The sequence below is a fragment of the Lathamus discolor genome, chromosome 2 (assembly GCF_037157495.1).
Source record: "Lathamus discolor isolate bLatDis1 chromosome 2, bLatDis1.hap1, whole genome shotgun sequence".
NCBI lineage: Eukaryota > Metazoa > Chordata > Aves > Psittaciformes > Psittacidae > Lathamus > Lathamus discolor.
This window is the reverse complement of record NC_088885.1, coordinates 120,026,070-120,048,833: the sequence shown is the minus strand read 5'-3', so window position 1 is coordinate 120,048,833 and position 22,764 is coordinate 120,026,070. Positions and strand designations below refer to the sequence as shown.

The 22,764-nt window shown below is 43.0% G+C and overlaps 2 protein-coding genes across 2 annotated transcripts in view; both read right to left on the bottom strand.

Moving 5' to 3' along the window:
- XKR4 (XK related 4) overlaps window positions 1–3,565 on the bottom strand; it is a 225,546-nt gene extending 221,981 nt beyond the window's left edge. The window contains exon 1 of the mRNA XM_065669369.1: window positions 2,722–3,565. Coding sequence (XP_065525441.1) covers window positions 2,722–3,560 — 839 coding nt within the window. The 5' untranslated portion in view covers window positions 3,561–3,565. The remainder of the gene's footprint in view (window positions 1–2,721) is intronic.
- A 9,295-nt stretch (window positions 3,566–12,860) lies between these two features.
- RP1 (RP1 axonemal microtubule associated) overlaps window positions 12,861–22,764 on the bottom strand; it is a 178,995-nt gene continuing 169,091 nt past the window's right edge. The window contains exons 53-57 of the mRNA XM_065669368.1: window positions 20,382–20,460; window positions 19,874–20,159; window positions 18,473–18,551; window positions 15,534–15,609; window positions 12,861–12,936 (exon numbers count right to left, since the gene is read on the bottom strand). Coding sequence (XP_065525440.1) covers window positions 12,867–12,936; window positions 15,534–15,609; window positions 18,473–18,551; window positions 19,874–20,159; window positions 20,382–20,460 — 590 coding nt within the window. The 3' untranslated portion in view covers window positions 12,861–12,866. The remainder of the gene's footprint in view (window positions 12,937–15,533; window positions 15,610–18,472; window positions 18,552–19,873; window positions 20,160–20,381; window positions 20,461–22,764) is intronic.

Genomic DNA, 22,764 nt, shown 5'->3' with positions numbered 1-22,764 from the left:
TGTTATCAGGAAGTCTGTGAACATCCGAGCCCCTGGAAAAAAAAATATATATTTATATGCTTATTCTTCAGAATGGAAGAAATCAGTCTTCTAAAATTTGTGGGAGGAAAAAAAAAAAGTTAGGTCAATTTCAAAAGAAAAAAAAAGATACATTTTTATTCAGAACTGATTGGCAGCTTAGCTGCTCCTGCAGCTCCCCTTCTTTACACTTCAGGCAAAAATTGTTTTAGTAATGCTAGATTGCCTATTTCCAGCATTGTTCCATGCCACATTAAAGACCTCATTCATTTCCCATTAGCACATTTTAGTTAAAATTAACACATAATCAATTTCAATGATCTGGCTTTCAATATACAGCTGCGTCAAAGGAGGTGTTAGTCTCCAAACACATGCAACTGGGAAGCACTTCTGGTCATTCTTCAGCCTGAATGCTCAGGAGCCGCTTGCTCAAGCCAGTGCCAATGTTACACTGTGGAGCGGAAGTTTTGGACTATTAAGTGTTCAAAGAGACACAGTATTTTCCAGAAAATTTGCAGAGATCACATTAGTTCTGACACACGTACAGAGTTTCTCAGAGTTTGTTGTGACCTTTCCTTTTTGGTGCTGATTATTAGATGACTCCAAAGGCTCTCCCTTATGAAGAATATACCTAAAACTGCAAATAAAAACTATTAAGTTACTGACTACTAAAGTTATCTAAATGATTAATATGAAGTGACTTTAATCAATTATGAAGTACTGATATGCAAGACTGCATACAACTGACCATATAATTTGCATATTGGTGGAAAACTGCAAATAAAAACTACTAAGTTACTGACAGACAAACAATTCCATGGCTCTGTTCCACTGAAAAAAACCAAACTATAAAACATATATAACGTCCTAGCATGCCTTGTCAATTTAATATTCTGGTAGTTTTACACTACTGCACATAAAAGATGAAGAAAAGCTACATATGATCAAAAGAGGCTCAGATAGCTTTAAATATAGAGGACTAAGTGCTCCTGCAAGGAGAAATATTATGTTAAAAGAGATTGTGCTTCCTCAAAAAGCAAGCAGCTGGAGAGCTTTAAATCCCAAGCACCTCATCTGACAGAAGTGCTGTAAAGTATCAGATCACACCCTGCTCCACCCAAAGCCCTGCTCTTTGTGTTTGCCAATACAGTCATGATGCCAGACTTTGAAAAACTCTGTTCTGTGCCACCCAGCATGATACATGCTGTCTTCTATATGGATGAGTAATGAGTATCAGCATGAATTTCTATGTACGATTTGAGCCACTGTACCTACTTTTCTGTCTCTGCAGGACTGGGACTAAACATTAGATAAAAAACATCTCGTCCAGAAATTCCTAAATTTAACTTGTGTTCAGCTGCGGGGGTATAGCCTAGAGGAAGATGCAAGCATTCAAGATCGACACCAAAGCATCACTTCTAGTTCAAAATCATGTTTTCTTCTAAAGTCATGTCATAGTTAATATTGAGCACACCCATAACTTTAAGTTAGTTTTCCAAGTTTAGAAAACTGTAATTGTTATAATAAACCAACAAATTTAGAAAGTGAAAGATACTTAGTTATGGCATCCCAGGATCTTCAGTCTATTATCTAGCAGCACTTGGATTCCTTGATGTTTAAAGTCCACAAGCAGAACTGAGCTGTACTGGAGACTGCGCTAACTGAGCAAAAGCCAGGCCCTGTCCAAAACGGTGGGACAGAGATGAAAAACACCAGAGTTAGAAGCAGAGAGTAACAACAAATTAAACTCTTACGAACTAATTGGAGGGGGGAAAAGGGAGGGAGGGAAAAGTTTACAAAACAGAAGCGTGAGAGAATTCCTTCTGAATTCTCTTTCTGAAGAAAACCTGAAGTATTTTCAGATGTTACCTTAGTGCACTGTCCCACTCTATGACCTTCTTCAACACAGCATCTATTCCGCTATAATCGAACTCGTTATACATTGTGCATTCTGAACTCTGCACTTTTCAGGCAGCACTAAATGTATTTGCAGGGCATTCAGCCTATGAATCTTTCCTGGAAATATGCTTAAAATAAAGGAAAACATTACTTTTGTAAACTGTGACGTCACCTCCCTTTTCAGTAAGTGCCTTCCACAGCCTACTCCAGCACATCCTTTCCATAGCACACATCGCTTGTAGATGCTTTTGAGAGCAGCTACTCAAAAGTTGATGTAGAAGACATTTCTTTACTACACCACACAAGACAAAATGCACACGCATAGCAAGGAGCATATTTACAGGCAGCTGTGTACATCGCAACACAGCAACGGCTGTTCATTAACAGTTTCTGGAAGGAAACTCTTCACTGTCAGTGAAGTTCCCCGCTGGCGGCAACTCTGTCCTGGCCACATGTGAGGAGACCGGGAGACGCACAAGGTTTTCCCCCGCCTGCTCCCTTTATTTACTTCTCCCCCACGCAGGTTTCCCAGGAAGTTTCGGGCCCCTCCCGGGGAGGCGGTAGACTCGCGCGGCATAGTGCGTTCGGGGACACGGCGGGGCCCCCCTCGACGGGGCGGAACACTCCGCGCCCGGGGCCACCACCGGACCCGCGGGGACCCGGAAACCCCCGAGTCCTGTCCCGGGGAGCGCTGCCCCGCGGAAGGACCCCGAGGAGACCGACGGCCACAGCTCGCAGTCCCTCCCGCCGCCGCGCTCCCCTTCCCCGCGGCGAGGGGCCCAGGCCCCCGGGCCGGCTCCTCACCTCCAAACCTGCCCGAGCTGCAGGATGTGGACGAGCGACTGCAGGAGCCAGATGCAGAAGGCGCAGGACGCCGACCTGCCGCTGCCGGGTCGGGGACCGGCGGCTCCGCTGCCGGCGGCGTTGCTGCTGCTGTTGGTACTGCTGTTGGTGGCGTTGCTCTTGCTGGCGGTGGACGCCTGCCGCTGCGGCGTGCAGGGCCGGGCGGCGTCGATGTCCGCGGCAGCCGAGCTGCTGCTCACCAGCAGCTTGCTCTCGGCGGCAGGGCAGTGCCCGGGGGCGGTGGCGGCGCTGTCCTCGGTGCTGAAGTCGTGAGCGAACCAGCGGAAGCTGAAGACCTGCACGGAGAGGGACCCCAGCAGCACGAAGAAGAGGGTGAGCCCGAACCACCAGCGCTGGCCCCGCAGGTAGTAGTCGACCGCCAGCCAGATGTCAGTGCCCACGTCCGCGAAGTACACGGCCAGAGCCGCCAGGATCCAGAGGCAGTCCCACAGCGAGTAGCGCCGCTGCTCCCGGCCCAGCCGCAGGCACAAGGAGGACGAGCCCCCGCCCGAGCCCCGGGAGCCCCCGCCGCCACCCCCACCGCCGTCTCCACCTCTGCCGCCGCAGCAGCAGCAGCAGCAGCAGCGGGAGCCGCCGCCCGAGCCGTCCCCGCCGCTGCCGCTGCAGCACCCGCCCCCGGGCGCCTCGTCGTCGTCGCTGCCGCCTCCCGGCCCGGCACCGGAGGGCAGCCCCGGGGCCAGCGCCTGCACGGAACCCGAGTGCTCGGAGTTCTGCAGCGGCGTGAACGCCACCTCGCCGCCCTTCTTCATCTTCCGCCGCCCGTCCGACTTCGCGGCCATGATGCTTCCCTCAGCCCCGCCGGAGAGCAAGCGGGAGCAGTGAGCGCTCCTTTATCCCGCGCCTCCCCCTGCTCCTCCTCCTTCGCCTCCTGCCTCCCGCCCTCCGCCGCGGACCCGCCGCTCCCCGCGTCCCCTGTCCACGCTTCGCGCCGGGCTGCGCGCCCGCGGGCGGCTCCTTCGCGGCGGCTGCTCCCGCAGCGCCGCCTGCCTGCGGGGAGCTGCGCTCAGCCCGCCCGCCCCGCCGCCGCCTCCGCGAGGGCCGGCGGTGCCGGGGCCGCCGCCGCGGTCTGCCCGAACCGGGAGCAGGCAGGGCAGCGCTGCCCGGAGCAGCGCACGCCGCCTCCCTCCGCCTCCCCGCCCGCCTCCGCCCGCACCCACCGCCGCCACCACCCAGCTGACTGACGCCGGGAAAGAGGATGACCTCATCCCTCTTCCCTCGCTGCCGCCGCCCCCCGCCCGGCACCGGCACCGGCACTGGCGCAGGGGCGGGGAAGGGGGCGCTCGGCCCCAGGGAGGGAAGGGCCCGGTGCGGCCCGGTGGCGGCGGCGGCAGGCGGCGGCTCGGCGGCCCGGGTTAGGGGGGTGGGCGCGGCGGCGACAGGGCAGCGACGGCTCCGCGGGGCGAGGGAGCGGGTCGGCGGGGAGAGGAGGGGTGCGGCCGGCGCCCCCCGGGGCCGGCGCCGCTGGAGGGGCGCGGCGCTGCCGCCGTCTCCGCTGCCGCCCCCCGGTGTCCTCGGCGCGGTTTGGGGTGAGTCTGCCCGGACCGGACCGAACCGGAGTGGAGTGGCGGGACGCGAGGGGATGCGGACGGGCGGCGAGGAGGGCGGTGGTCCCCTTTCACGGCCACCCGCCCTAGGGCTTCTCGCTGAGAGAGGGGACCCTCGGCTCGAGGGAGCCACCGCAGCCCCGCCGCGCTGACAGGACTGGTACCGGTGGTGATGCTTAGCCGTAACGCCCGGCCCGGAGGCAGGACCCGCTCAGGGCGGGCGGCCGCTGCCGCGCTGTCCCGCAAGAAACGCTGCAGTAGTTCCCTCAACTTTGTGAAACGCGACTGCGAGGTGGAATTCAGGAGTTGCGCCGTGACTCACTGTCTTAAGAGGCGTTTGGGGGAAAGTGAGGAGACACCCGGAGAAATCGCGTTTTAGGCATAAAATTCACTAGGCGAACTCACGATGCCTTTCACCGCCCCCCGCCCCTTTCTCCGCAGCTCCGGCTGCTCCCGGATCGCGGCCACCCCTCTGAGCTCATCCCGGTATTTCAGCAGCGGAGGTGGCCCCGCCTGCGGCTTCCAACTTCGGAGGCGAGCGGCAGTGGCTGGAGGAAGCCATCCCGGGCGGAGCGGTGCCGGCGAGGATCCCGGAGCACTCCCCGCTGCCCTCGGAGCCCGGCAGGGGACGCAGGTGTACGGTGGCTACCCGGGCCCTGAAGGCCAGCCGCCTCCTACCCACGGGAGTTACCAGGGTCGCGATGCCCACTGCCGGCACAGGGTTCGGCATGCGGATGGGTGGCAGTTTGCACTTTGGCCCCTCTCTGTCCCCTGCGTTTCCAAACGAACGGGATGAATATCCGTTTCACCCTTTTCAGGGGGTTTTGGGAATGGTGGGGGTTTTTTGCCTCTGGAATATAAGCATGCCCTTCCCCTCCTCCTCCAGCTCCGCACCCCCCCCCCCCCCCGAAATAGAGCAATGAGAGAGTTCAAGCACCTTGCTAGAGTATCTTCATAAGAATGACAGTGAGATTATGATAGGCCAGTTTTACGTTAGGTGTCTAAATATAGCTCCTTCACGTCAACTTCATTAATGAAAAAGAAGTCATATAGACAGCTGAAAAATCTACCTTCTAACTCTTCAATGTACATGGGAAGTGTGAAGTTGCATTTTGGAAATTACCTTTTGCTGATACATACCCCAGATTTCAAGAAAAGACTTCAGTGTGCATTACTGTATTATTCAGAGTGCTGAGCACACCAGACTCAAACTTTGGAAGGTGAAGAGTGCACATAAAACTAATTTGGTTTGTTATTTTGTCTGTTATTACACATTACAAGAGTCTTTAATTACATCATCACATAATGGTTCTTAAATAATACACATTTGCTCCGCAATCTCTGTTACAGTGATACAGCTGTACTTCTATTTCTGTTCCTTTTGTAACCCCATATTAATTTCATTCTCATTACAATCCCTATGATCTTTATTGCCTTAGACTTTTAATACAAATTGCTTCTTTCTTAAGGTATCTTTTAATAATTCAGTCAGCACCTATATATAATACAGTATATATTAAGATTACCTTGTCAGCAGAGAAGGTGCTTAATAATGAAGCTAATTTAGCTGCAAGTTGGTGGGTTTATATATACCAACAACTTTCCAGTGTTATTCTATTTATAGTTCCATCCCTAATAAAATGGTTTAGTGTGCACTTTAAGTTACTTTAATTGAGTCTGTTTGACATATACAGGTCTAAAAGATACTACAAATTTATAATGGAGATTATAGTGTGATGCATGAGTGGGGGTGAAGGAGCAACTGTGCTCCTAGAGCTGAAATGCTAACCTGAGCTGAGCTGGGCATGGGTTAAGAGAGTAACTCAAAGGCGTCAGGTTCCAGGTGAGAATAAAATGGTGGAGATCGAGGTCCAACATTCTAAAAGGGCAGAAGGTACCTCTGGGCAATGCAGTAGGCATTTAAGAACATTAGTGGTGTCACTCGAGCTGTACATTGCCTTCAGAGGTCATGGTAGCCTGCTTAAGGCCGCCTCACTGCTAGCCAGCTTGGAGGAAGTAACTTCTGGGGCCACATATCGCTACACCCTCTCCTCCCTGCCCCAGGGGTGGGACAGATTTCCTGGTGCAGTTACCCTCAGCCACTTCACTCAGGGGCAGAATTTGACCACAGGGATTGATCTGTTGCCTAGAAAGACTCCAGTTCACCACAGCAGGCTTTCGAGCAGACCTGTAAATACACTGGCAGTTTTAAGATGAAGCTGGACAGTATGCTGGGTCATCTAGTCTAAGTCATGCTTTGCTAAAAAAGGTTGTGCTAGATGATCCTTGAGGTCCCTTCCAACTGGTATTCAATGATCTAAAAGGTGTTCAGTTTACCAGACATTTTGTTGTGAGGGGGAGAGTTTTACACTTTCTTCGCTATATTCTCCTGTTTTGTCTCATTCTCGCCTTGCCTTGGCTGTCCTCTCCTCTTTCTTCTTTCTCCTTTCTCATTTTTTTTTTTGTTTATTTTGCTTGGTTGGTTTGGTTTTCTCTTCTTGGATTCAGTTACTGTTGCATTTTGAGGGCAATAATACCTTTTCACACTGATTATCATGTTAACAATAGCTGGCTGTTAAATGAAGGCAGTTCACTAGATGAACATTCAAACTTAAATTAAATTTAAAGTTGCGTGAGATTTCCAGGGCAATGTGTTCTGTTTTGTTTTCTCACTTGAAAGATAACAAATGGAAAGGATCCCAAATAATATGTAAGTGCTGAAGAAATGCCTTCCAAGAAAAAGAACCGATTTTCCTCTTTGTTAGACTGGCATAGCTTTTGCGGAGCTGTATTGGGGCCAGAGGAGTTTGGATACACACAATATACAAACCAGCCTGCATTCAACAAGCCAGTGTTGCTACCAGACCTCAGAAATTAGTAATTACAAAATATAATTGAAGGGCAAAAATGTGATCATAGACATCAATACATTTTTTATAAACCAAGTACAGACATATTAATTTCTCATATGAAGCTAATTTTTCTCTGAAGGAGATTTTATTCTTGGCTTCCTTTTTCTGCGCCTTTCTTTAAAGAAAACATTTTTATGAGTATCAGAAATGCTGCTTTTGCTTTGTTCTGAATTGCAGCTCCTGCTTCCCATTTCCCCCTTACAATATCATATCACCTTTGTCTACTTTAAGAATAACTTTTTTATGTGTGTGCTTTTCTGTTTTTTCATTGTAGACTGCTATCAACTCAGACCTGAATGTCCAGGAAACATACTTCTGGGTTCCAGACCTCTTATTTTTAAAGTATTTTTTATTTCTTCAGGTTCCTGGCAATGATGCTTTTCCCAGTCTTATCTAAATTGTATAGAGTGCTTTATCAAAAATACACTCAAACTCTTGCTTGTAGTTCTCTCATTTTGCCATTAGAATATCATTATACGCTACAGGTCTAATGATTTTTTTGCATGCATTTGTTCCAAATGATTCCCAAATCTATTTTCATTTGGCAATACTTTTGACTATTGCAGTTTGGTGCTTTATTTTTGTTTCTTTATTTTCTTCTAGCTCAGAGTAACAGAAGCGTTAGAATAAGCTCATTATACCTGGATTTGACACCCTATGGCAGGATTTTGGCAGAAAAGCCTGCCTTTCTCACCATAGTCAGTCCTTGGTAAACAGTTCTGCATGATGAATGAGCTGTGCAGAACCCTGCTGTCCTGGCAGGGCTGGCAACGGGCCAGTCTCCTGCTAAGCAGAGCTCCTGAGCACTCCCCTTAGAAATAATTGAAGTCCTGAGCCATAAGGAGTCCTCTGGTGATTTTTTTTTCCAGAAGATCTGGTGAATCTGCTAGTTGATTTGCTTCCTTTCCTCCTTGCTTCCTTCCTTCCCTTTTCTAACTGCCTTCTGATACACGTTTCATTTCTCTCCCAAAGGCTTCCAAAGCCTTTTCCTGCAGTGTGCTTCTCTCTGTCTTGATGTGAAGATATAAAGCTGGGGTACCTGATGGAGAATCTGATGAACATCTCTTTTCTCATTCACCCCGGTGTAGTCTCACCATTATGACTTCCATGCATCTAATTTTAACTAGCTTTCCATGTTAAAGCAGTGCCCTAAGGTGCACATGCAATCAATTTCTTTAGAAGCAGCAAGTAAGAATTATTCTACAAAATGTTCACAAGTTTTAGATGTTTTCATATCTCCATAAGTTATCCCACTTTTACCAGACAGACAGGAGCAGCCTCATGTTCACAAGCCCTGGTCATCACTGGGGACTTCAACCACCGTGATATCTGTTGGAGGTGTAACGCTTCAGGCTGTAAGCAACCCAGAAGGTTCCTTGAATGTGTCGGTAGTAACTGCCTTCTCCAAGAGACAGAGGAGCCAGTGAGGATGGGGGTTATGCTGGACCTTGTTCTAACCAGCAAGGAGGGGCTGATGGGGAATGTAAAGATCAAGCGCCGCCTTGGCTGCAGTGCCCCTGACATGGTGGAGTTCAAGATACTTAGGGCAATGAGGAGCAAGCTCACTACCCTGGTCCTTCAGGAAGACAGACTTTGGCCTCTTCACGATAATGCCCTGGAGGGAAGAGAGGCCCAGAAAAGCTGATTAATGTTCAAGGATCACCTCCTCCAGTCTGAGGAGTGTTGCATCCCATCAAAGAGGAAGTCTGTCAAAAATACTAGAAGGCCTGAGTGGATAAACAAGGAGCTTCTGGACAAACTCTGCCACCAAAAGGAAGCCTACAGAGGGTGGAAGCAAGGACAGGTAGGCTGGGAGGAATACAGAGAAATTTCCAACAGCCAGGGATCAGGTTAGGAAACCTAAAGCCCTAAAAGAGTTAAATCTGTCCAAGGATGTCGAAAACAACAAGAAAAGCTTCTATAGGCACATCATTAATAAAAGAAAAATCGGGGAAAATGTGGGCCTTCTCCTGAAGGAATCATGAGACATGGTCACCCAGGACATGGGGAAGGCTGAGGTACTCAGTCACTTTTTTGCCTTGGTCTTCACCAGCAAGAGCTCCAGCCACACTGCCTAAATCACAGAAGGTGAAGGCAGGGACTGATAGAATGAAGAACTGCCTGCTGAAGGAGAAGATCAAGTTTGAGACCATCTAAGGAGCCAGAAGGTGCACAAGTCCATGGGACCTGATAAGATCCATCTGCAGGTCCTGAGGGAACTGGCAGGTGAAGTATCTAAACCGTTATCCATTATATTTGAGAAGTCTTGACAGTCCGGTGAAGATCCTACTGACTGGAAAGGGGGAAACATAACCCCCATTTTTAAAAAGGGAGAAAAGGAAGATCTGGGGAACAACAGGCCAGTCAGTCTCACCTCTATTCATGGCAAGATCCTGGAAACTATGCTGAGGCACATAAGAAGTAAGGAGCTGATTGGTGACAACCAACTTCACTAAGGGCAAATCATGCCTGACAAGGGGTAATGGCTTTAGCTGAAAGAGGGTAGGTTTAAATTAGATATTAGGAAGAAATTCTATACTGTGAGGGTGGTGAGGCACTGGAACAGGGTGCCCAAGAAAAACTGGGGCTGCCCCATGAGCCACAGCTGATGTGGCTGTGTTCAAGGCCACGTTGGATGGGGTTTGAGCAACCTGGTCTAGTGTAAGGTGTCTCTGCCCATGGCAGCAGGTTGGAACTAGATGATCTCTAAAGTCCATTCCAACTCAGAGCATACTATGATTATATATTGAAGTGGATAAAGAAAAAAGATACAAGTTAACTAATACTTGACCCTTAATGGACACTTTCAGACTCTACTATGTCTAAGAGTTTATGTTATGGTCTTCAGGGTCTATGTTTTAGCATCCAGCTCCAGGCTTTCTCTGCCATGCAAAATTAAACATTCTTGCATAATAATAAGCATCATCATCGTCACCATCATCATCATCCTCCTCTAGCCACTGTCGTCTCACACAGATCTTCAAGACAGGCTGCAGCAGCGAGACGCAGCAGAAGGCAAACCCTTCTGTCCACTACAGAGGCCTTGCTTCTTCCAGTTGATTATCTCACTACTCCTTCCAAGACTCCCATGGTGCCAAATGCCTGGGTTTTTTGTTGACCCAGGCAGTCCCTTTTCCATCCTACAACTCTGTTCCATGCAGAGGCATAAATGGTATCAGTATCTGCCCAGGCTCTTCATAGGCAGGGCACGGTGCTGGGAGGAAAAAAGCAAGGCAGCACCCTTGCTGTGCAGCAACAACAGAGTGCACACAAGGTCGCATCTCTGCAATGTCTCTGTCTTTGGCCAGTAATTTTGTCCAAAAATTGTCCCACTTGCAAGGGACAGAGATTAAGTGACTTCCACGCCAAACACAGCAGACATCACTGTACAGCATGTGGAAGAAGCAAGTTTGGAATTTGGCACTGGTCATAGGCTAAATATGCTAACTGGTGTGTCATCCGTGCAAGACCTGAGAAGGAGGTTCTTAGGATATTTCAGGTTTTCCTGTCAAAGCATAATCCCCTTGTAATATGTGCTTCAAGCACCCATCTTAAACAGGGGAATTTCAGGTTAGATATAAGGAAGAAGATCTTCACTGTAAGGATGGTGGGGCACTGGAATGGGTTGCCCAGGGAAGCTGTGAGTGCTCCATCCCTGGTGGTGTTCATGGCCAGGTTGGACAGAGCCTTGGGTGCCATGGTTTAGTGTGAGGTGTCCCTGCCCATGGCAGGGGGCTTGGAACTAGATGATCTTAAGGTGCTTTCCAATCCAAACCATTCTGTGATTCTATGGTGTTCTTGAAACGAAGCCCTCTGCTGTGGTGGTTCTGTTAGTGAAAGGGTCAAGGTATTTGCATGGCTCTGGATCCAGAGAAGTGAATTGAAAACCTGATTTGTACACTGTATAGGTAGAGAAAATAATTTTCAAATATGGAAGGGAGTTTCAGAAGGAAGGTATTCACTGATAATAATGAAAAACAGATTAGGAAGGCATTATTTACACTTGATAAATCAGAAATGGCATCAAAGAGAGCTAGTATTACAAACTATTAATGAAAGACATAATAATGAAACAAATCACATAATAGATCACAACAAAGTGATTCAGTGTAATGAATACTGATGCTAAGTAAGTGAACTGTGCGCTCTGGGGATACAATTTCAAATCCATTCCTGTGTATGTGGAAGCTGTGTGAGCAGAAAGAGCACTTTTAGGAGAAACTCACTGTTCCATTGCTCACCCTGATCACATCCACACCTTGTATTAGCTCTCCCTCTGATGACGTATAAGGTAAATAAAAATGAAATTACCTGCCAAGACCCATTATATATGTGTTTATTTTTGTGTGTGTCAAAGTAGCAACCGAAATATCATCATCTATGAAGATATCGGCAAACATTCTTCATTTCACAGAATAGTGTGAGTAAATAAACATTAAGCATATGAAAAAGACAGCCAGGCAATGTTTCATCAGCACAGATTAGAAACTCATTTAATTCCTATAACTGTAGAAAGCACACTGCTGTTACAGAACATGGTAGTGTCTTGAGAGTGAAATGGGTCTAAAATTAAGATCTTCACACAGATTTTTGTATTTTGGAGGTACTAAAGATGGAGCCTTTGATTAAACAGAGAGATGCCCTATGTAGCTTATACACAATATTTGTATTCTGGTCACATGCATGAAACTTCAGGTGGTGTGCAAGTCGTGATTTGATTTCAGACTCATCTGTATCTTAAGCCCTTCCTGAGTCAATTCTGGCAATTGTCAAAGCCTATCAAATCAAGCATTACTTTGTGCATTTGTAACTAAATATGTTTCTATTTATTGTGAATTTTCAAAAATAATTTTGATTTTTTTTTTTTTTTTTTTAAAGACAAGACATTCACAGATATAGCACTGGAAAGACAGGTAGATGGCTAAGAATGGGCACTGCAAAAATCAACAAGCTTAGCAGGGTGCTGCCTAAGCCTGCTAGTAAATTATTGCAGTGTTACTGGTAACAGCCTCTCTTAAGAGACCTTTTGGATCTAAAGGGTCTCAGCTGAGGTTCTGGCTCAGCTACAAGATTTTACAATCAAATGTCAGTGGGAGGCTTACTGACATAGGGTGAATGCCTGAATAACAAATCCTTTATTACTTTCTGTTATGGTCTTATGAAAAAATGAAGCAATATATGGGAAGGCTGAAGAGTTGTGAAGTTTGGAAAATGATTTTGAGAACATCTAAAGTTTAATAAATCTTGAAATTGAAACAGATTCATCAAATTAATAAATATTGACAGATTTAACCCATGAGCTAAATTTAACTTACCCACAAATTGCTACTGAAGCAAAAATGTTTGAGTATGCTACTACACTTGCCCACCATTATGAAAGCTCAGATCAAGTTCACAGAGCCATGTGCAGATTTAAATTTCTGTTTTCTAAATTTCAGTCATGCAAAGTTTTTGAACATCTCTAATAGGACTGGAATGCAGTGTTCACATTAGACATGTTTAATTTACTGTGATGTTTTTAATACATTGTTTTGACATTCCTTCACAGCAATTATAATACCTTCAGAATTATAAAATACAAGTAAATCAGATCAGCATGAATCTGGAGAAGCAACACACTCAGAAAGAATCAGAAATCAAGGCGCTGTGGATAAAGTTGCACTGCGGTGTGGCCGTCACTTTCATCCTCAGCAAGCCACCTTAAGGGAAAAACATAAAAAGCTGTCACAGACAGGGAACATATAAAACTTAACAGACAGACAAATCATAGGAGCCTGCTTCCACACCTTTGGATTTCTAGGAGACTTTTTACATTGGTTTATACAGAAGCAGTAACAAACCTGAAGAAAATGGTGGGGTTTTGTTGTTTTGGGGTTTTTTTAGTATCCATATATGCATAATTTAAAAATGCAATTAAATTTATAAATATATTTATGAAATACTCATGTTTTTTTTTGTCTTATAGGTGACAAGTAGATTGTTTCATTGAGCAGCATAAAATCAGGATAATTTAGAGTAAGGAAATCTGTTCTTTTATAGCAAGTTATTGTCCAAGTATTCCATTCCAGGGACTGTTTATTTCTCATATCGACTTGTGGGCTCACAAAATACTGAGTCGCATGATGGGCCTACACCCTGCTCTGTAAGAGCCTATGGAGGTTTTACTGTTGACTATATGGAGAATACTCCCAGTTCAAAGCTCAGGTAGATCGACGTTAACTGGAACCTATTTTCCAAAACTGGAACCTAATTTCCAAAGAGAGTTAAAAAGCTTCTAATGCTTTTGCAAGTATTATGACTGACTACTGGTTGTGATGTCTACTAAGGAGTTAGTATGGAGTTAGTATGCACCATTGAATAACTGGAAGATATATGGCTGAAGCTAAACAGTTCCAGGATGAAACACAACTAATCTGGGCAGATAAAAATTAATATCTTTTAAAGGCAGCATTTGTACCAGAAGAGTCTTTTCATTGTGTCTTTGTGAATGAACCTATCCCACATTTACCCAGTAGGCTATGAGATGATACTGGAACAGATTGCCCATAGAGGTGGTAGATGTTCCATCTCTGGAGACATTTAAAGCCAGGCTGGACGTGGTTCTGAGCAACATGATCTAATTGAAGATGTCCCTGTTCATTGCAGAGGGGTTGGACTAAATGGCCTTTGAAGGTCCCTTCCAACCCAAACTATTCTATGATTCTATAAGAAGCTCCATGTCTGAACTGGAACAGGGATGTGAAACACAGTTTCCTGTATCCAAGGAGTTCCCCATAGCCTGTGGGTCACTGAGGTCCCTGGGTTGGATCTCCTAATCTCTTCTACTTAAACGCTTCCATTTTGAGCAAGTAGATATGCATTAAAGTAAAGATATGACTCTAACCCACCAAGGGCTCAGTTAAATGTCCTAGTCTGTAGAATCAATCTGTGTCAGTCACTCCCCACATCAATTATGTGATTCATAAATGGGTCCAAATTATGTGATTCATAAATGTGCTCCAAATGGGTCTCCTAAATGTCTTTCTGTTTTTACCATAAGATTTTAAATAAAAATAAAAAAAATACAAAAAAAATGTTGCAAGCTATCTTTTTTAAGAACTTTCCTCTGACTGGTATGGTCTTATAACTCTTATAAGCAGAAGAAGTGGAGTGGAGTGACATTAACTGAAACTCATGTCTATTTAGAAGATCAGATAGTACCTGAGCATGTGTTTGGAAGAAGTTTAATGAACGGAAGTTTAATGATGTTGGAAGAAGTTTAGTGTTGCTGAGGTTGGTAACAGCCTCATATTCTCATAACTTAGACTGTAGAGTGCAATTGACTATCCAAGAACTAAAAAAAAAATGTTCCTTTTTGGGTGTAGGGTTGGGATTTGGCTTCTATGAATTGTCAAGTTTACAGGAACATTTTGGGGAAGGATAAAATTAAATATTCTTGGCTACCATTTCTGCTTTCAGACCACTAGGTAACATCCCTCTTTCTAGACATAGGGAACTTGTAAGTTTTCACACTTGTCTGTTCTCCAAAATCTTTAAGCTGTAAACTGTATACTGTAGCAAACTGCCACTTGAAATGCACCTTTCAATTTAATTTCCAGCTTCTGAAAATGTATTGTTTCAGTTCGATGCAGAGTGAAGTGGATCTTCTTTTTGTACATTAGAAGCCTTTTACCCCAGCACTCCTTTATCCAAGTAAATGTCTAAATTTAGATCATTATCCTCTTACATTACATTATAAAAATATTTCTTTCTTCTTTACCCTATTTGCTGAATATATCTTAGATCTGTACTAAGCAGACACTGAAACAGAAGTATTTTAATATTGCTTTTGCTCAATAAAATACACTTTTTTCTCCAATTTTTTATCTATACTGCCATACCCTACCATCCTCCCACTACCACATACTGTGATTCCCTCCCATGCTTGTTTGCATACCCATGATATGCTTGTCAGAGCTATTTACACACTAATACTTGTGTAATGGTTCACCAGACAGCTTCTACCTCTTGGAAACGGCATGCTAATATCTTCTCTTGGCACAGGTACTAAATTGTGTCTCTCCCTCCCACAGTCCTCCAGTTTTAATAACTTGGGAAAATATAGTGTCTTCCTCTATTCTTGTGACAAATTAGCTTGAAGTTGGCCAAACGGTTCAAAAGTCACTGGGGATGGACTGATATGAACACAGCATGGTTAAAAAATTCTTACTGTTTTAGGAAACCAGAAGAGAAACAACTGAGAAACTAAAAAGACTACTACTAATTCTACAGAGTGCTGAAGGACTGATCTACTGACCTGTTACAGTTGAAGCAGTACACTGAATTCCTAGATGCATCTGTTATTTCTACTTTTTCCAGAAACCATCCACTTGCTGTAGAAGGGAAAAAAAAAAAAAGCAAATTTAATATAACCAAAACACAAATAAAGTATAAGATTTCTGATTTCATTTCCAAATCCTGTGTGGTTCAATACTTCCAAATGTATTCAATATGAATAATAAAACTGAAAAGTAGATGATTCAAATTACTAGCAACTTGTCTCAGTTTTACAGAGAAGGTCTTTGATTTTTTTTGACAGAAAATATAAAGGAATAATTTTATTACAACTTCACTCATTTTTTCATATTGAACAGAAGAGGCAGCAAGACAAACGAAACAGAGCACATGGTAATATTGAATATATTCTTGAAATCCCATTTTACTCTTTTAGGTGATCTGAAATGCACTCAAAGTACACCCCTGGTGGGCTTTGATCTTTAATGTCCATCAAAACAATAAAAATAGATAGACTTTATCAGTAGATATAATTTCTTTAATGATAACCCAAGCCCTTAAATAATAGGAAAGCAGAAATTCTACTACTCCTTTCTAATGAATATATTTATACTTCAATAAACCAAGTGACGAATCTAAATGCTTCTCATATCCATATTTCTCCAACAGTCATGATTCAGAGTATCATCTCCATGTAGGCCAACAATAATCTGTTGCAACATTAAGAATGTATTTACTGTTCTGCTATAGTCTCCTATTTTGCTGTGTGAAAAATACCTCCATTCTTGTGCTATAGAATTTTATTTCATGGAATATTAAAATATGAAGAATTTAAAAATAAAACTTTATTACATATATGCAATGTTTGTGCTGACATCTTTAGTTGTGTTTGCCAATGTGAATACTTTATCACAACATTTAAAAGCTAATTAGGGTTATATTGCTAGTAGCTGGAAAACTTTTGGTGTTTTTTGTAAGTCCTCGAGATAAAATACTATTTTTTATCAAATTATTTTGTTTTCAAATACTTGGAAAAAGTACTAAGTTGGTTAAAATCAATAAAAATATTTTTATTTGTAAGTAGGCTAAAAGTGTAGCATAAAAATATTTGCAAATTGTATCAATTTAGGTAAAATCTTAAGGCATAGTTATGTTCCTAACTTTTCATGGACATTTTCAAACAATTAGCTAGGATAACTATGCCATAAAGGTGTCTACATTTTTCATCTTCAATTCGGGAGAGTAATTTGTTGGTATTGTGAAATACTTTTGGAACTTCTTTGATGAAATCTTGTGAATGGTTTAATATATCATAGACTCTACTTGGAATATATGACCTTTCATAAAATCTCTGTAATTTGGAGTTAATATTATCAGCAATAAAAATTTAGTCTCTCAAATTTTCACGGCACTTTACAAAAGACTATAAATGCATGTTTGCTCTCTTGAAAAGTTAAAAGCTAATGTTTTATCCTTTATTGACAAAACTCCAACAAACCTTACTGAAATCTCCAGGTATGGAAAAATCTAGAGGCAGCTAGGAAAGATTAGCAAACAGATGAAACATTTCAAAGAGGTGTTATGTTTGAGGATGCTTATAAGAATAACAGCTGATGTGACAAAAGGCGCTTGGAGATAATTTCAGAGAAAAATTCAGAGGAAGGTAGTCATGGATGTAAGATGAATCAACCTACACCAGCTGTGCTCGGAAGGCAGCATTAGTAGCTATGTGACATTTATCAGGACACAGAAAGCAAAGATACTTATGTTGTTGAAAGTTCAAAACCCAGGAAAAAAAAATTCAACCTATATTTTCTCTGCAGATTTCTGTGCAACTCTCACAATCGTAGAAGTCTGCCAGTGTGGAGTTTCTTTCCCAGATCAGTTCCAAGTTATTTGTGTACATGTACGTTTGTGTACATGTACAGCAGCTAACACAAATAAGATGAAAGTCAGCTGGAGGATTTTTTTTTTATTACAGGTATATCAACAGGTTTGCTGGGTTTTCTTTTTGAGTTTTTAATGCCATAACATGTACAACTGACAAAAAAACCTGTTCAACTTTTGCCTAAATAGGAACTGCTATTGGAGAGCTTTGCTTGGTTCATCCAAGATATGATAAGCCCTTGCCGCCTTATAGTGGCACATGTACTTAGATAAATCAGGTTTTATTAAACGTAAACCTATTTCTTTCAGACAGGTTAAGCAAAATTCACCTGACTAGAATGTCTCAATCCAAATGGACCTTCTTGAAGCAAGTTGTACATTGCCTGCAAATTCTGTTTATATATTTATATATCTTCAGAGGGTTTTAGCCACACTAAATGTAAGTTCAAAATCTTATATGCCCTAGTCTCCCGTCTTATGTTTTTTGTAAAATTCAGGTTTTTAAGAGGTTACGTGTAATACACTGTAACATAGAAACTGTTTCCATCATCATGTGTGGGTATGTACTGTAGCCAAATCCCAACATCAGGGCAAGATCTGGTGCACAGTAGCTTTCTTCTCATAGTTTGACTTTCACAAGAAGAAAAGCTGTATGTCTATCAGAGGGAGCTACAGTATGCTATGACAAGGGTCCCAGCCTTGCCCAAACATTTCTTAGATAATGTTGAATGCATGGAAATTTTAGCCTGCAGTTTGAAAATTCAATCCTTTGTTATTTAGGACCTTCAATAAGAGGTTTTAAGAGGCTGAGCAATGTTAGAAGGATAAAGCCTTCTGAGGTTTATGCTAGTGAGATCTCTTCTCTCTTAGGAAAAAAATAATCAAGGTAAAATCAAGGGAAAAGTGATAGAGACAGAGGGGGTATAAGCAAGAGGAGTCAGAGTGACCTCATTTGTAAACAGATTTGTATTAGCTAGCTCTAGCTGTAGCATGACTTCAAAAACCTTTCCAAATGTCAGGCAGATCTTTAAGCAGAAGGTTTACAAGGCTGTTGAGTGCATGAAGTATACTCACCGAATCCTTTTCCGTCGTGACCAATTTCAATTGAATGTAAGGTGCCCAAGTGTTTTGTCTTAATCTTGAATGTATCAACCTTTAGTATGAAAACACATTTATTAAAAAACATATACTGATGTCTGGAAACTTACACATTTGTTTAAGTCAGTTCTGAGAGTAATTCAAATGTAATAATACCGATTCAAAATAGGTGGCTGACACCTGATGTAGTTTATTTTCCTTACTGACAACCTGTGGTATAGATCCTCTCCTATTAGGTCTTCGTTTAAACATGAAAGATTAACTTTTCAACTTGTAGTAGGACACTCCCTACCTCTTCCTGACTTTCATCTACCAGACAAATATTTTTGCTCTCTTATGAATTCTCAACTGATACAGACTTCTAAAATGTTTTCAGTATATGATACATAATTATACATTCAAGAATAAAAAAGATAAAGGCTTTTACTACATGTACCATTTTAATTTAAAATATTACCTTGTTTCATATTGCAGGTTTTTTTATATTAGACATTAGACATATAAGATATTTGACATACATAAGACATTTGACATCACTGGCTACCCATTGACTTAGCTGGATTTCTATGCACCTACTTTTCTTTTTCAAAGAGCAATGACACCTCCTGTGTAGTACTAGGCAAAAGGAAATACTACTCAAAACACTTTCTTACTTGCCTATAGGTAACTAGGTTTATTAACCTCAGTATGGAAGACAATAGATGGGTAAAGAACTTTTAAAAAATATTCACAGACATCCTGGATGAAAAATGTCAGACCAACTGCAAGTAAAAAGATGTCTAGTGCTGCTGGAGATAATGAGGTAGATCACATAAGGAAGGTATTTTAGCTGGAGTTTTAATTATTCAGTCATTACCTTTCAAGAAGTCCATGGCCGAAAGATATGGAAAATATATTTATATCTTGCTACATAAGGGTAACCATCATTATACTCCATGGAAAATGGAGGAATTCTTTTGCTAGATTAATACATTTGTTAAAATAGAACATTCTGCTAAGGTACTAGGACATCATGCAGAGAATCGTCATTCTCATGCAAATATCTGTACCTGAACTAGGGGTCTCTGAATAGCAACGTAAAGCATGATGGATATCAGAATCAGGTTGATGTGCATGGTTCCACTTTATCTGGTTATAGGCTTATACATTCAGTGAGGCTCACACCACCAGTTTCCATGGCAAAATAGTTTGGGCAACAGCAATGGATATTGCACATATGTGCACGTGCAAAAGCAATGCATGTTGTGCATTTCAGATCAAGAAAATGCATAACTTGGCAGATGAGTGGGTGTAATATGAAGATGCATTTGGGACAGAGACAGAAAAACAACAGAGTTAGCTAGATATGGACACATCCTATAAGAGGTATGGACTCACCTTTCCTCTTTCAAAGGGGTCTTGATGCTCCAGTGACTGAGAGAGTTGAAATACCTCAGATTTGTCCTCATTCCCAAACAAAATAATGTGCACGTTGGCGTCAGTCCCTGCTCCCCTTTTGTCACCTGTGTATACTTTAATAGTATACTCTGTCAGATTTCTTGCTTGACTTCTGTCTTTATGTAAATTGTTATCTCTGTCATTCTTTTGTTTGTCTTCTCCAATAATAAAAGTTACTGGGATTTCTCTCTGTATTTCTGCCTTATTTTTATCCACAAAAAGAACTCTGAAAAACAAAACCATGTTTTTGTGGTAAGGAAATCATATGTTAAATAAAAAAAAAAATCCTGTGAATTTATGTGGGACATTTAAATATAGACTGATTTTAAAAATATCCATTGACTGAACCACTCTGTGACAGTTATTTTAATTCAATGCCTGCTTAGTGTTTTCAACTATTGTACTATAAAATGACTAAAAAATGACTAGCTTTACACAATATACTTACTCATTGACTTCAAATACATAGACAGGATGCTCCTTTGCAGCTTCTTTCAAATGCAATTTTTTAATGTCCAGTTTGCAGTCTACAAAGGAGGAAATAAAGTATAGTGAAAATATTGTACTGTATGTCTAGGGATCAGGTAAAGTCTGTTGTTGATATAACTATGTCATTCCTACTGTATGAAAGCATCATTTATTAATTCATTTATAAATACCAACAATTAAATTAAAAATCCTGGAACCATCATAACATCCCTATTTTTTTTTCCTATTTGAAAACTCAACTTAGAAATTTAGGAGTAAGCATGTTCTTTGTCTAGTGAAGCAGAGGAATGTTCTCCTCACTGTCCTTGGACAGGCAGGCAGACAAGATTCAGCACCACTCAGGCAGGCATGTTTGAGGAGGAAAAGCAGGGATATATCTGTGGTGCTTCCTCCTCAGTGAGTGGTTGACAAAAGGGCTGGAGTTCCATTCCACATGCAGCACAAAGAGGATCTCATTAGGTGGCAGATACGAATGAACTTTGGCAACTTGCTGTATACATCTGCTGTTTGAAAAAGATTGCTCTCTGACTTACACTTCCTTTTGAATTTTCTGCTGCGGGCTGTGAGAGACTGATCTGAAATCAGACTCCACTGTCCATTGTCTCAAAGATTGGTCTGAGAAGCTGAGATGGGATTCCACCTATCTTTTGTCTCAGAGATGGGTGGCAGGAGTTAAGACTCCTGTGCCTGGGAGAAGGGTGTGAACTATGACTCTGCCTGAGGGATGAGTGGGAAAAAGCTAAGACTCTTCTGCCCATTACCTTGAGGACTGGTGTGAGGAATTGCTACCCATTATCCCAAGAATTGCTGCAGACCTGAGAGAGAGAGAAAGAGAAAGAGAGACAGAGAGAGGTGAAGAGTGTGTGTGTGTGTGCAGACATGCAGTCGAAGAGCTGGCTGCAAGGCCAGGGAAACTGGTCCACCAGGAACATGTAATACGTGACATGAAGAACAGAAGTATTCCCCCAAGTCATTATAAAAGAGGGGAAAGGTAGTCACCAAGAGGCACATTGCCAGGGAGCCATTGACAAGAGGATGACTCCAGGAGGACAGCTCCATGAGGACACTCTCCACCGATGACTACTACAGACCCTGAGGGACACCCTCCATGAGACATCACCATGAGGGCAACTCCATCAGGACACCTCCACGGGGTACTTTCAAGGGGATGACTCCAGAAGGACAACTCCATGAGGACACCCACCTCCAGTGACTACTATGGACTCTTGGAGGACACTCTGCTTGGATACCAACTACGAATCCTGAAGGACTCCCACCACCAATGACGATGACAACAGATCCCTGGGACACCTCTGGATCCACGGTGGTGGCTCTCTGTTTCTCAATCGGCACCCCTAATCCTTGCTTCATTTCCTACCTTTCTTCCAATCCATCCTATTACTATCCCCTTTATTACAATAATTTCCCTTTTTTATAATAACTGTCTTTTTGTAACAAACTTACTAACCGATTACGGTACTTGACCTCGTTTGCATCTGAATTTCACCCTTGGGATCACAAACTGAAACAGGGTCTGGCACTGGGTGGGGTTTTCCCCAATTGGACCCTGACAGAGGCTTATAGGCGTGTGTTCTATATAAACATGCTGTCAATAACACTGGCTCAATCTCTTACCAATAGTTAGTCATGAAGACTATTAATTTTCCATTCTCTTTTATTATTTTTCCCTTCAGTCCTTTTCAGCAAGCTACATCCTAATATCTTTTACTACTGTCCAAGTTCCTTTAATTCTATCAATAGGAGTCTAAGTTAATGGGCTCAGGCTCCTCAGGAGAAATCCAAGAACATAGTGTTGCACTCAAGATCTGCCTGGACAGTGCACGGAGAAAGACAGAAGCTTCAGGAAGGGATCTCGAACCACTTCATCTTAAAAACCTGCTCAGATACTGGAAGAACCATAAATGCATTAGAGCAACACTCTGCCCGAGCTGACCAGTCCCACAAAGTGCGCATCACCTTATATGCTAAACAGCTTCTGTGTTTGGGGTTTTTTGGTGCAAAATCTTGTTCCAAGCTAGTCTTAGTCCAAATAAGTCTAGACACAATATGGACACCCTTCCTGATCTAAAGTGTTTTCTCATCTAACTCGTTTGGAAGTATTATATGTCTGCCCAATACTCTCTTCATTACACACAGAGCCAATGAGCCCCAAAGTCCCTCTTTCGTCAGTCTTAGTTTCAAACCTGACTGGGAAACCCTTGCCTGTCATGCTGTTTGTGGTGCCCTTTAGCAATTGCCATGTTCAGTAACTGTGTCAGACACATGGCCATAGTTAACTTTCACTTCACTGTGAGAAGTAAAAGTAGTGAACTATATGCCTT